Source organism: Microtus oregoni, unplaced genomic scaffold, assembly GCF_018167655.1.
Source record: "Microtus oregoni isolate MIOR12 unplaced genomic scaffold, Mior012 000010F_ref0000083, whole genome shotgun sequence".
NCBI lineage: Eukaryota > Metazoa > Chordata > Mammalia > Rodentia > Cricetidae > Microtus > Microtus oregoni.
This window is the reverse complement of record NW_024543069.1, coordinates 22,249,572-22,264,977: the sequence shown is the minus strand read 5'-3', so window position 1 is coordinate 22,264,977 and position 15,406 is coordinate 22,249,572. Positions and strand designations below refer to the sequence as shown.

General features: G+C 45.0%; 1 protein-coding gene across 6 annotated transcripts in view; it reads left to right on the top strand.

The window, feature by feature from the left end:
- The window catches only part of Dclk1 (doublecortin like kinase 1), a 293,883-nt gene that overhangs the window by 124,909 nt on the left and 153,568 nt on the right, over positions 1–15,406 (top strand). For all 6 annotated transcript variants that reach the window (XM_041659043.1, XM_041659045.1, XM_041659042.1 and 3 more), the window contains exon 4: positions 5,907–6,006. In XM_041659043.1, coding sequence (XP_041514977.1) covers positions 5,907–6,006 — 100 coding nt within the window. The remainder of the gene's footprint in view (positions 1–5,906; positions 6,007–15,406) is intronic.

The following is a 15,406-nucleotide window of genomic DNA, read 5'->3' as shown; positions in this document are numbered from 1 at the left end:
GAAACTGATAAGAGAAGTTAATTAACTCCTCCAAGTTTCTTTTAACAATTAAGCTCCGAACCTTAATTTGCCTTCTGTTGCTATGGTGAAACATTGACCGAAGCCAGTCTGGAGAGGGAAGGGCTTGTTTAATCTTCCAACTCCTCGCTCCCTTCCATCCTCAAGAAGCAGAGGCAGGAACTCAAGAGGGGAGCTGAGGCAGAGGCTATAGAAGGATGATTTTTACTAGCTTAGCCCCTGGTTGCTCAGCCTGCTTTCTTATACACCCCGGGAACCCCTCTTCCAGGGGTGTGCAAGCCCTCCCACATCAATTGTCAATAATGAAAACACAACACAGAGTTACCTACCACCAGACAGGCCAGTCTGATGGAGGTGTTTCCTCGGTTGAGCCTCCTCTTCCCAGATGACTCACTTGTGTCAAGTAACAAAAAAAAGTAGCTAAAGTTCATTAAGGATTTGTTTCCTATTCGTGGTCTTAAGATATCAAATCCTTCAAATGATTGAGGAGATAAATGAGGCACAAAAGAGTTTCAGAGCTGAGTGGCAGAGCCAGGATCAGTCATAACCCAGGCGATCAGCAGTGCTGTGCCTTTGGGGAACGTGCCAGAACAGACATGGATGTAGGACCAAAGAGAGCACCACCAAGGGACCCTGTTCTGCCCAGACTGGATGTGAATTCTTTATAAACAAGTTCATTTCAGGACAACTGAGAGAAGGCAGAGCAATCCAGACACAGCGCCTCAGCCCTTCGGCAAAAATCACTAGAAAATCGTGTGGGTGTCTTTTGGTGACTTATCGATTCACAAGCACACTGTGTTGCGAGTTATAAGGATTTTGAGTCCATAGATCTATAAACTGAAAAAGGACAGAGAAAAGATGGGGACGCACATTTCTGAGGCTATCAAATAAGTGACCAATAAGCATTTATTGAATGATGACAACAGCTTCAGAACAAGTGTGTAACCCTTTGGTTTGGAGGGGATGGGGAAGGTAGGGCATGAACCTTCAACTGGACCTTGGTCCATAGAAGGGACTTAGACCAAGCCTATATGAAAGTGGACTCAAAATAGGGGCGTTTTTATGGAAAAGAAAGCATACAAGTAGGAAAGAACAAGCCCCTTTTCAGAGACTAGAATCAGGTGACACACATTCATTTTAGAGCACAAACTGTCCATCCATCCACCCAGCCATCCAACCATCTAACAGTGCTTATCACTCAACAGACTGGTTATGACTGGAGACACTGGTAGGTGGAGCTGGAGACAGATGTGAGGACATCTGGAATGCCAGCTCCAAAAGACAGACTTTCTGTTGATGATAAGGCATTGATGGTTTCTGAGCTACAGAAAGAGAATTTGAAATTTTCCTATGGAAGTGGCAGATGGACAAAATTAAACAGAATGGATTGCAGAGAAAGGGGCAGGGAATCAGACTTCTACAAGGACCTTCTTCCAAGGTCCCTGGAGGAGGTCCCTGGGCTCTGGGCAGACAGGATGATGGCAGCTCTAGGGAGATGGGTTGGGGATGCCTGAGATTTGGAGATATTGTAGGGAATCAACACACAGCTACAGTAAGAATGGGAAGAACAGATACAGGCATCCCAGCTCTTGGAGAGCTGGTGTGGGTAAGCAGGAAGGCTTGGACAGGAGTTGTTCAGTCTGTGTATGTCTCCTTCCTCAAGACCTCTCTTACATCTGCCCCATCTTGATAGGTCCTTCTGACCACAACTGAGCAGAGATTTTTTGGAGCAGATGAGGAACATATTCCTGATTCCTGGCAGCATAAAGCATGCACTTTATCCTCAAATGTAACTTATATTTTAAAACTGGCAACCAAGATGAGTTTTGAGTACAATTAAGTTTTAAAGTGATCAACACTACATAGATATAAGATCGGATTATCACGCAAAAATCGTTTAACATTTCTCTACTTTCTTTAACTCCTTCATGCCAGAATGCTCAGAAAGACCTCAAGGAAAATTCCCACCCTGCATTTTCCCAGAGAAAAAGGGCTCTAACCTCCCTCTGTTGCTCTTCTCTGATGAACGGACTACATTACAGTGGTCTATATGCATCCGTTTCCCCCCAATCCACCTTTCTTTCTATCTAAACCTTTTTTGTTCTCAGCCATTCTATCATGGCATCTCACAAGGAACGGCTTTGTTTTTTAATTTCATCTATGGAGCTTGCTGCCATTTCCCAATGAGAAGCTGTGAGCAGGGGAGGCAAAATGACGTTCAGCAGAAAACCCCCAGCATGTCAGACAGTTCAACACTTTCATTGATTCCACTCACTGAAGCTTGGGCGGTAAATGAGGACATATTACTTGACACTGGAATGACTTTTTCCTGTGTCTTTTCTGCTGCGCGATGACAGATAATTTCTTTAGCAATCGCTGCGTTCTTTTCATATTCTTGGAATCCTGGTGTTGGAAGGAACATCAAAAAGTTCGCCGTGTTTCATCTCCCACTTGCCAACAGAATCGTGCTTAAACCGTCCAAGATGGATCCCTTGCTGTCTGATGTGCTCTCTGAGGTTCAGACTGGGAGAAGGGTCATCGGCAGGATGCTGGGAGCAGACTTAGACCACGCCATAGTCCCATTGCTTAGCTCCCCGCCTTGCAAAACCCTGCAGGAACAGTTGAGCGTGGTTGAGTTGTCACCTGATATCCTGTAATGAAAATGGTAGAATACGCAGAAAAAGAAGGAGTATTTCCTTTAGAAAACAACATTTTTGATCTCGAAGAAATTTTGTGTATGTGCTTTATGAGTGCATTTTGTGCGCATTTGTGTGTATAGGTACATGTTTGTTGAGACCAAGAGAGTACCCTTCAGTTCTGTTTCTCCTTGAGCACCGCAACCATGTTCTCAAGTTCATCAGTGAGGCTCTGCATGTTTCCGTTTCCCCGATACTGATTGGGCTTATAAATTCTACTATACCTGCCTCCTTAAAGCAAAAATGAACAAACAGAAACCATGGGTTCTGGAGAGTAAACTTGGGTCCTATTCTTGGGTATTGAGTATATTATAGGCTGAAATAAATATCCCCAGGCCCAACTATATACACATATATTTACATATATATACATATATACATATATATACATATATATATATATATATATATATATATATATATATATATATACAAGTTCTGAGTTTGACTCAGAACTTGACACACTGTAGGCCCATCATTAAAGTTTCAGAAAATAAACTGGTATGTAAATATTGCTATTGGAACATGGCTGCCAGGGGAGTCAGTGGCTAATAGTTCTCCCCTGCTCATTCTTTGAGTTCTATGTTGTAGTTGGTTTGTGTTATTTTGGGACTGCTTCTCACTGTGTAGCCCAGGCTGGTCTCAAACTCACAATCTTCTTGCAGTGCTGGTACTGTAGGTGTGTCCCGACATGCCTGGCTGCTGAGACCTGTGACCTGCGACTGTCCACACATGTCCCTAGAGGGGTGTGCGAGTACTGCATGCACACTGCTGTGGAAGAAACAGTTCTAAAATCAAGTTCAGGGATCTCAGTCCTCCCCACCCTTTGAACTTGGGTACACTTTAACACACTAAACTATTTGGAGTTCAGAACAAAGGACTCTGTTCACACTGAATAAACTGGTTGTGACATTTGGACACAGGACCTCCGATGGCACAAGTTCCATCCACCACCTACTTTTTAAGGACACACCACACTTGGGGCTAGTGTTCAGTTTTACTTGAGGGAGAGCCCATGCCTAATTCATTTTTGTATGTTTGTGCCATGAACTAGCTTACATCCACCAACCATTCATTTGAAACTTATGCATCTTAAAGAGCTATGCCTCGTGCATGCGTGACTAGATGACATCAATACCCAAAGAGAAAGCTGGGATGCCGAGATGAGTGAGGACACATTCTGCCATCCATAGGTTTCTTTAGAAAGAAAGTAGACATCCGGTCACTCTCATACCATGCTTGTGATGAAATCCTTGGGTTCGCCCTCCTCTTAAATGACCCATGCCCTCAAACTTTAGATGGCAGACAAAGCCCTTATGGCAATGGATACATCTGATTCATACTTAATGTTGACCATCAAACCATTGGAGAAATCTCCTCTAAAAAACCTGCAGCCAGGCCATTTGGAAAGGAGACATCTTGAGAGACCCTCGGTAGCCCACGGGCCATTGCCCCCGGGGCTGCAGAGAATGCCCTCGCCCACGCTTGTGAGATGTGACAGAGCAGCACTGCCAAAGGCTGACCAAGACACAAAGCCCCAAAGGCACCCGTGGCTGGCCGGCGGGTGAGAGAGATGCTGACCGTAACCACAGGGCTTTAGCATCTCGCCTGCCACATGTGTTTTCTTTGACACCTAAGTACCCAGAGGAAAATACCACTCAAAAGGCTGTTTTGCACAGCTCTTCCCTGGTGAGTTTTCTTGTCAACTGGATACACCTAGTAAGAGGGATCCCCAGTTGAAGAACTGCCTCTATCAGCTTGGGGTGTGGGCATGACAGTGTGGCATTTTCTGGACTGATATTTGACACACTAGGACCCAGCCCACCATGGGTAGTGCCTTCCCTTAGGTGGGCTTGGGCTATAAGAAAGGTAGCTAACACGAGCCCGGGAGCAATCATGTACACCGTGTTCCTCCACAGTCTCTTTCAGTTCCTGCCTCCAGGCTCTTGCCTTCCCTTGATGATAAACTATAACCTGCAAGCCAAATAAAGCCTTTCTCCCTCCACCTTGCTTTTGGGCAGTGTTTTCCTGCTGCAGAGAAGTGGGGCAGAGTCACCTTGTGATTGACCCACGTGGTGAGAGGAAATTGGGAACGCATAGGATTGAGCAGCCTTCCAGCATCAGCATAACCCATGCTATGAACAAATCACTGTAGAAGCATCTTCAAGCTTGTGAATGAGTCATCCCAACCGCAATTCACTGCGAGTGACATTTACCTTAAAGTTCTCCTTTGGGAATAGACTGCATGAGGTCCTTTTGTTTTTCAGACAGAATGTCACTGTGGTATTCAGACTGGTCTTGAAGTCCACCTGGTGGTCCCTTCTCCTCAGCCTCCTCTGTCTTTAGATGATAGAAACATGCAACCATGTCTAAAGTTTTCTTTCACCCGAAAACAAGAAGGTGGGAGGGAGAGGTCATGATGGCTCCAGGTTATAATCCCAGCACTAGGGAGGCTGAGGCAGGAGGATGGACAGTTCAAGGCTAACTCTAGACTTGCAGTGGTGTCAAACAAACAAGGGCGAGAGACACAACTCAGTGGCTGAGTGTCAGTCTAATGTGTACAAATTCTGGGCTTGATCCCCACTATTGAAGATTAATTGGGGGTAGAGTGCCGAGAGAAAGACGTAGCGTTTCTTTAACGTCTGTATCTGAACTTCACCAAAACCTCCTTTTTTCCAATTCTTCCTCTTATAAGGCGTTCAGTTTTATCTCAACTAGAGATGGACTGGGTCTACAGGTTATTCTAACATACCGTTTTTTCTTAGATTATTGTGAGACTATAACGCCATCAGTTACGCACAAAACCCTATCTGCTGTGAAAGCCACGCGGTGTGCATTGGCCCTCGCTGGTGTTGGAACTCCCATTCAGAACCCGGGGGGCAGGGGTGTCCCTGCTCTGAGTAGCTGGATCCCTGGTGTTATGGAAACAAAGAGCTCTTGCCTCGTAGCCTGTTGGTGTGTGCCGTCATAAACGTGACAGTCACTGGGGCTCGTCGCCTTCTCTGCCTTCCTGCAGACCTGAGACTAACACACTAACGCGCTCCTTACTGATAACAGATGCCCGAGCCGAGCCTTTGAAATCCCCTTGTTGATTCCATTAGAGGAAAATGGCTTTATGTGGTGGTCTGGGGAGGGGGGAGACGGCTGCTGTTGTGTGGACCCCTGGCTGAGTACCATGCTTTTCTCTTGTAGGTGATGTGCCTTCAGGACTTTTTTGGTGACGATGACATTTTTATTGCATGTGGACCAGAGAAGTTCCGTTACCAGGATGATTTCTTGCTAGATGAAAGTGGTAAGGAAAAAAAAAAAGTTCAAAACCCGGGGAAATTTGAGGCAGCTTTCCAAAATGAACTGCACCGGGCCAAGATTATGTCAACTCCAAAGCCACCAAATCAGTTTCAGATCCTCTCCTTGCCTTGTCTTTCCTATATCTTGCATTTCTTTGATTTTTTTTTAAAATATAGAAAACAGATGAAATGATAATTGAAAAGGTTAATCCATTTGGAAGAATACATTCCTAATGGCTAATTTATAGCCGTTTAATAACCAGGCTGATGCCTTTCCGAGAATCGCGGTGTGGATTTCGATACTTTTAATTATTTATTTGCCTAAAAAAAAATTTATGGCGGATGGATTTGCAATCATAAAATTACCAAGTGTGCTCCCAGACTCAGCTTTCATGTGGCTTCCTCTGATTCCTGAGAAAATGGTTTGGCACTGGGTCCCTGAAGTACATTGGAATTTATATGTCATTAACATCTGTGAAGTGTCAACATGGTCGCTTCCTTCCCTTAATGAACTAAATGTGACCCTTGGTGATTAATAAGGGGGAGGGTTACTGATAAATAGAAAAATGGATGGAAAAGGCTACTATTTTCAGAATGATTTCCTTTCGTGGGGCCCGGGGAGTCACCTCAGAATCTTACAGTGTCACTGGTAAAACAATTGCCAAGGACACCTGCCGGGGTAATTTCACTTCTGATTTAACCAGGGAACTATGACATCGTTACTGACACTTCGAATTCTATCTAGTTTGAGAAATTTTTGGAAGTCATAAGTGAATTTGTGGCTACATTGGCAGAATGGGTGGACGGTCTTGAAGTGCTGGCCCGGCCTGGCTGCACCCGAAAACGTCTTTTCATGCTGCACCCTAAAACTTCCTTTCATGCTCATCTCGGACCACGTATGTCTGCTGTCGTGATGGGCCACATGTAGACATTTTCTCAATGACAGATGCCACCCACAGTGGAGTCTCGTGACTATACAGTGCTCAGGCATGCACAGCCTTCTTCTTTATTAACTTGTTTATACGATGTTTCCCCCATAGGCCACCCAAACATGCAGGTCACAGCACATACCCTTATCGTTAAGCAGCATAGACATGTCCAGAGATAACATCAATGATAAGCACATAACATTCACGAATCCATGACTTAGGGAATGCAGGCAAGGAGAACTGGCCACCAGCATGAAAACTTCAAGCAGAGCTGGCATGAATGTGCCAACAACAATATTTATTTCCCTGCAAGGCTCTCACTGGAGGATTACTTTGGCATCTCTTTCCCTCCAAGTAAGTTTTCTCTAAATATATACCATCTTCCTAATGGATACACATGTCCTCCCGGGGCAAGGATTTATGGAAAAGTCTCATTCAGAAGACGTGCTCAGGGAGGAGAGTGCCCCACCTTGTTTAAGGACAAAGCAGCTTTGCCATTTTGTGGAACAAGCAAACGTTTCCAGCCAGGGCACCGAGCTGACAGCACGGGTTTTGAGAAAAATAAATGGCCTTGACTTTCAATTTAAAGAAAATCGCTGCCTATGTGAAAACAAAATAAGAAAATCGCTGCCTTTGATAGGACGTTCTGGGACACCAGATGTGTTCTGCAGGGAAAGCCCACTTGCTGCTTTGAGAGTGAGAACAGCCTGTCTGCCTGGCCCGGAGTACAGCTCACTTCCAAATCAGCAGAGCTGGCCACTGGCGTGCAAGTCCTCCCTACCCTTTATCTAGTCCTAGGCTGACTTCAGGCCGCCACTCCCATCTGGCCCATCTGGCGAAGCCACACAGCTGGCTGGTCCATTGCTACTGATGTGGTGAGATAGGCTGCCAGCCCGAAGCTTCAACCACCCACCACCACTGGCAGGCAGACTTTCTGCGAAGTATATCAGAAAACTGCCGGGGGTGGGGGGGAATATCTTACCAATTTCCCTCATTATCAAAATGTATATGGAGGTGTAGCTCAGTGAGAGGGCGCTTCCTTGCTCCCCCCCCCCCCAGACTTGCTAGAAAGACAAGTGGGGGCTGGAGAGACGGCTCATCTGTTAAAGGCACTGGATGCTTTAGCAATGAACCTGGGTTGGACTCCAGGCAGCCACAGGGTGGCTGACGACTGTCTGTAACTTTAGTTCTGAGAAACCCAATACCTTTCTCTGTCCTCCAGGGGGCACCAGGGACATGCATGGTGTATAGACATACATGTAGGCAAAGCACACATGTACATAAGATAAAATAAAATAAAAGTGAAAGTATTTTAAAAGAAGACACAAGTGTATGTACACATACACACATGTACACGTACACACACACGTACACACATACACAACACACACACTAGTCATCTTTTGACACTTAGCCCTTTGAGAGAGCTCGCCAAACCGTTTTGTTGCTCTCTTCACTTCCTTTCTCCCAATAAATATGCCCTACCCAATTCTCTGTGTGAAATACATTTACTGTGAAACTTGTCCTCCCCCATTCTAGAAGAAACACGTGGGCACAGGAGAAGGGAAGGAGAGTCGACTAAAGAAAAAAAAAATCTAAATTGAGGTTTTACTTCCTTGGATGAACTTACCCAGTCTAAATTCTCACGTTGACAACTGCAATTTTCCTGATGCTTGAACAGTGTGTTCTGGGCTAATGTATTAAAATGTGAGTCTTTTTTATAAATGCTCTGAGTGTGATTTAACCCAGCTCATCTCTTCTTACTAAGCTGTATTCGAACATTGATGCTGTATATATGAAGTTCCATAGTAAACTTCCTTAAAGGTGACATCTGCAGAATTAATATTTTTCCTAGTGCAGAGGCACACTTGATTTAATGGTGTCAGGAAGTGGCCTTGTGTAACAAGGCAATGCTTTTTATCTTATCTTTAGAAATGAACCCAGCCACTAGTATTCCTAGAATTAGGAAGGATGCATACCCCCACTCCCAAGAATCACTAGCAATCTCCCAAAGACATTACCCCGGGGCTTTCCAATGGATATTTCTGGAGCAGATATATATTTTCCAGGGCCACATGGGAGCGGGATCAGCATCGGAAATGAACGACCATAACTACTCCTTCCCATCTCCACGTGCTACATGGGGTGCCTTCCTTGTTCTGATTCAGGATGTAGCCATTTTAGCAGGGTGTCATCCATCAGGAGAGTTTCGGCACCTTCCCATGGCGGCCAGAGTGCTATATGTCCATCAGGAGAGTTTCGGCACCTTCCCATGGCGGCCAGAGTGCTATATGTAGAGGCCAGCAGAGGCTGGCAGAGCCGTCCTTTGGGGCACCTGCTGTCTGATGTGGAATGAGGGGCCAGAGTGAAGGAATATGCCAAGTTGGAGACAGGAGGCTCTACACAGGGTTGCTTAGACACCAGTGGCAAACTAGTGAGCGTGGCCCTTACTGCCATTCGGAAGTGGCAGGGTTTGCTTGAATACTGCCTGCCTTGCCCACATCAACTCCTTGCTGATGAACCTGGCCTAGATGTCACCTTTTTGTCCAGTCCCTCATCCTCCAAGCCTATGTCCCCACCCTTCATGGCTTCTTCTACAACTTATAATCATTATATAGTCTTGTCATGGGTGGGTCACCACTGTCCAGCCAACAGCTTACTTGAAAGCCTAAATCTCTCGTACTTTCCTGAGATCTTGAAACTCGGGCTAGGAAATCATTTTTTGAAGCTTATGTACTTTTTTTGCCTCTTGTAGTTCATTAGTTTCTTAAGGCTGCTGTATAAATGACCACAAACTAGACAGCTAGGGCAACAGGAACTACTAGAAAAGATCTTGAATATTATCACAAAAAGATGGAAAATGCCTTTACTAAATCTTTACAAATTTCATATAAGTACTCAATGTATTTTAACCAATATTTACAAATTCCTGGATTTTCCCACTCATATCTCCCAACTTCACATTTTCTTGTTTTGTGGTTTTTTTTTAAGATAAAAGTGAAAAATGTTTGAAATGGTGGATAAGCTAATTACCCTGACTTGATCACTCTGCATTGTGTATTGAAACATCACATTATATCCCAGAAATATGTTCAATATTATGTATCAACTATAAATAAACATTTCAAATACCAGGGTGAGGGGAAAGCCCAGAGACTTACTGTGTTGCAGCGATTGAGGCAGAACGTTCAAAATGAAGTGGTGGGTAGAGAACTGTCTGGAGTACAGGCAGAGTCGGCCCCTCCCTCTTCCAAAATGGCTGCTGTTGGCAGAGGCAATCTTGCATTCTTGCCTTGCCGGGAACATCCCTCCAAGCTGCCTCCTCCATCCCTATGACTCAGTATGTTTATCCCATTTCCCTCTTCCAAGAAGGTCACCAGTTGTTAGATAAAGATCTCTCCTCATCTCTTGAACATCTTCAAAGACCTTTTCTCCAAACGACTTCATGTTCACAAGTATCAGAAGTTGGGACTTAAACAGGGATCTCTGGGGGAACAACTATCTCTGCACACAGTGGAAACTGGTAAAAGCCATCCAGATTTTAGTTGAACCAAATTTATTTCCTCTAATTTTTATAATTACTGGAAGGGCACTGAGTGATTATGTGTGGACCCTGTTCATGCAGTGCCCACAAAGGTCAGAAGAGGGCATCGGATCCTCTAGACCTGTGGTTACAGATGGTTGTGAGCCACCATGTGGGGGCTGGGAATTGAACCCAGGTCCTCTGCATTAGCAGCAAGTGCTCTTAGCCACTGAGCCATCTTGCCAGGCCCCTGAGTTTCTCTTGATCCACTGTCCTTGGCTTTGGGCAATGTTATCAATAGTCTGGTTGCAGAGTTGCTAATGGCAGAGCTGTCCATGGTCTGCCCTTCATCCGATGGGCTAAAGAAATGCCCTCAGGGGTTTTCACACCACAGTGTTGAGGGTCCCCTTGAAACCTTTCGTCTAAGCTGTGTATGAGTGCTTTCACAGGCACAGGAGCCTGTGTGTCTCCTTGACTGAACTCCCAGTTCAAGAGATACTGATGCAGAGCTGATAGCCAATGATCTCTACTGAAAGCTCATTGGCTCCCTGCAGGTAGGGGCTTGTCCACTGGTCGTCACAGGGTTCTGCTTTGGGGTCTGTGTGCCTTAGCAGAGCTAGAAATGTCCATCTGACCACACCAAGGAGTCTATCCTATCTAAGAAAGTAAAATTGAATGGCTATATACAAGAGTCTGTGCTGTTATGATTTGAATGGAAAAAAAAAGAAAGCCAGGAAAAGCCGGCTCCCAGGCAGACTGCTTGTGTTGGCCAGTAACAGGTCAGTTTCATCGGCCGCCTGTGAGAATTGCTTTTCCTTACCTGCAGGCTTAATGTCAGACATGTGATTTGGTCCATTCCCTGTGTGGACTGAGGGGTCTATATTTCAAGTCTTCTTGTTAAAGTAAGAGAGATGAAACAAAGCTATATTTATATTTGTGTGTACCCATGTACCTACAAATCTGTATAGGCATAAACAGCACAAAACTGAAGAAGAGAATAGATAGTTAAGCTTTGGTAGGTGTATAGTGTTCTACTTTTTTTTTAAGTGTGTGTAGGCATTTTGTTTGTCTATTTATGTATGTGCCACATGCATGTAGTACCTGTGGGGACCAGAAGAGGGCATCAGATCCCCTGGAACTGCAGTTACAGATGCTTGTGAACAGTCATGGGGGTGCTGGGAATTGAACTCAGGTCCTCTGCAAGAGCAATCAGTGCTCTTAACTGCTGAGCCATCTCTGCAGTTCTATTATATTTTTCTTGAGATAGGTCTCACTATTTCTGTCAGACTAGCCATGTCTCACTATAAATCTCCTGTTGGCCTTCAACTTGAGATCCTTCTACCTCAACCTCCAGAATGCTGTGAGGCACAGACGTGAAACTTGTCAGATTATGAAAGCTGAGACCTCTCTAAGAACTCTGAAGTGTGATGCGTGCACGCACACATGCGTAGTGTCCTACCAGCAGGACCTGAGTCTGACTTTCCCAAGCATAACCATCTGGGATACAGTGTTCTTCCTGGGTATGAACATCTTTCCAGAAGGGACATTCCTTCAGTTTCACATGGGAAGACTCCCATAGTGTGGGGAACCCATGCCTAGTTGGTACATAATCCTGTAACTGCTCCACCCTGCATCTGGTGATGACCGGAAGCCACAGTTAGTGAAAACACTGAGAAAAAAAAAATAAAGTTTAGATAAAGACCAGGCCTCCCTGTCAAGTGGTTTGAAACTACTGCTTTCAAAATTCACTATGTCTTTCATTCATTCATTCATTCAATAAACTCCTCCACTCATAGATGCACTGTGCAGCAGGAAGTGTTCCAGGAACAACTGTAGGTAGCGAGCCATCATATATGATGTCTCGTATTAACCTTGAACGTCTCACACATTTAAAGGGACCAGAGGCTTTTCGGCATTGAACTATGACCCAGAGTATTAAATATTTCTGCTGCTCCTCGTGGGTTTTTTACCTTTGGGAGAGCTATAATGTTAAAATGATTAATGGTTCACAGCAGACCAATAGCTCTCCGTCGCTTTAATTGGGTTATGAGGCTGGTTCGCAGCAAGTCTTGTGGGCAGATTTCTCCCAGATGTACGATTTGACTGTTTCAGAAGTTATTTCTAGGAATGAATAGGCCGACAAAAATTGTCTTCTGAGAGGGGCGTGTCAAATCTGGCATGCTTATTCTTCATTTTCCATTGCGTTTGTTTCGGTTTGAAGATCTCAGCCTGATATTTAAAGTGGAGGGTGGGGCCGTTGGTCTGAGTTCTGAGTAAAGGGCACGAAAGCTGGTGGGCTCTTTGCCTTTTGTCAATTAAATTTTTATTTTCTTTTTATTTTGTTTTGATTTTAGGATTTTTGGATTGCTTTTCTTGTCTTGCTTTATATAGTTACCTATTTGTTTTACATTGAGACACCGAAAGAGAGAGACGGAGAAAGAAAACATGAAGTTGGGTGGGTGGAGGAGTGAGAGAGGATCTGGAAGGAGGTGGGGCCAGGAAAGAAGTGGGATTAAAATTAAGAGAAAACTGTTTCTATAAAAAAAAAAAGCTAAAAGGAAACAGCAAGTAAGTGCTGAAGACTTTCTTGACCACAAACACCCCTACTGTGAGTAGAGATGGAAATCTTCCTGGAGCTCAGTGGTTTACAGATTTGATTGACTGCTATGCCATGCAACTGAATAGGGGGGTCCTGTGCATTGGAGACAGAGGCTAAGACAGGCACAGGCTGGTCCACTTGTTGCCATGAGAACAATTTCCACACCAGAGATGCAGGCACTGGGCAGCACGTACCATCACTGCTTATTAAAAGCCACTTTCTCTTTTGCCTTTTGGGGTGCTTCGGGGACTTCAGCAGAGACAGTCCAGCCTGCTTCCCTAATGTGCCTTTGACATTCGGTGTCTTCCACCTTTGGCTTTATTTTCTAAAGTGCTCACTTCCCTTGGGCCTCAGATGATCCTCTCGGAAGGGATCTAATGAGCTTGACGCAGACTCAGATCCATCAAATCATTCATTCATCTCATGTCCCATCCAACAGGCCAACTATGTAAAAACCCACCCACGTCTACCATTCCCTGCTGTTCATGCAGAAGCCCCACCTAGCGCTTTCTGTCTCCTATGAACCCTTATGACAGAGCAGGAGATCATTGCCTCTGTTTTAGAATGATGGGGTTCCCATCACAGCTGTCTGAGATAGACACATAGGGCTGGGTAGCATTAGCATTCTAGCACGTGCAAGTCTTCATCCGTCACATACCAAACAAAAGACTATATTAAAAAGAAAAGTCTTTCTTGAAGATTCTGCTCTCTCTAAGGGCTTATGCCTTTGACAGCCTTGAAGTGGCTGATAGGCCCAAACATTGTATGTGTCTGTAGGTACTTTGAAATTTCTGGAAGATGATTCAGCTCAGAGTTCACTTTGGGATCTAGTTTTTACTTCCTTGGGGTCTGGGTGAAACTTATTTTATGTGTCTGAGAGTCAGCACACATGTGCAGGTCTCCACTGGAGTCAGAAGAGGGTGCAAGATCCTTTGGAGCTAGACCTACAGGCATCTGCGAGCTCCTGAAAAAAATGTGCTGGATACTGAACTCGGGTCCCAAGAACAGCAATGGCTCTGAATCGCGGAGCCATCTCTCCATCCCTGAAGCTTTCACTTTGAATCTTTTCATATTTGTGACTGGTGCCCTCACCAGCCACATGCTTAATATTCCAATAAATAATGTCAGTTTTCTGACCACTGTGCTGAAGGTTCTTTTTCCCCTCCTTTCTCCTTGACCTCTCTCTCTCTGGCATGTTCCATTTCTGATGACCCCCCCCCCCTTGTAATTTCGTTCCCCGGAACTCTGTGGTGTTCTGCAGCCTGATCTTCTGCATTTCTTATTGCTCCTGAGCTCCTTCCAGTTTTGTACTTTGCCATATATCCTTAGTGGCTGTTCCCTGAGACTCATTCTGCATCCCTTTTTTTTTTTTACTTAATTACTCCGTTCCTGGCCAAGTTCATCTACTTTAATGGCTTCAGCAATGATGGTGATGGCCCACACTGATGGTGACAAATGGCCGCCAGATGGTAAGCAATAAGCAGAACCTTTTGAAGTATCTGTAATTTTCCCCATTTTACAATTAAGGAAATTAAGGCTTAGAGATGATAAATAATTTGTCTGAGGCCACACAGCTAGCTAATATAGAAGGCAGAGTTCAAACCCAAGGCTGTCTACGTTTGACAACGATTCTTTAACTTCTAAATTCACTGACCGCCTCCCCGTCTACATGTCTAGCCTTGACCCTGCATATGAGCGACACAGCCATATAACCAGCTTTCTGGTTGGACACATCCGTGATCATTCCACAGCCACAGAAACTTCAGCCCGGCCCACGCATGAACTTATCCCCTGGTGGTCAGCTCATCAGATTGCATCGCCCTCCTGGTTTCCAGGGTGAGTCCCTGGCCTCTGGACTCTCTGTAACAGAGGCCGGAGCACCAGAACCCAGGATGTGAGTCGTCTATCCGTACCTCTGAGGCCCACTCTCTAATGCCAAGTCCTTGTCTGATCAGCAGTGTCTCCTGCCTGAGCTGTTGTAAAGGTGCATGAACTTGCTTTCTTAGGTCCAATGGTTCCATGACCTTATTTGGACAGACTGACTCTCCTGAGTTTTGTTTTGCTTTGCTTTGTTTAAAGATCACTCCACACCCAGATTCCTTAGCAAGCTAGTGAAGGTGGTCCTACCTTCCCCCACTCAGCCCATCCAGTTGCTGCCATCACTGTAGAACCCCCTGTTTTCCAGCCCAAGGGATATTTGCTGCTCTCCTTAGTACCACTTCTCTTCAACATCCACCTTAGTCCAAGCTGTCACACAGACCTGAGGCCTTTTTCTTCCATCTCACCCCACCCAAATCCCTCTTGTCCTTTGACAAAAGTCACATGTTTTATAAAGCTTTACCTTGTCTCTTTTG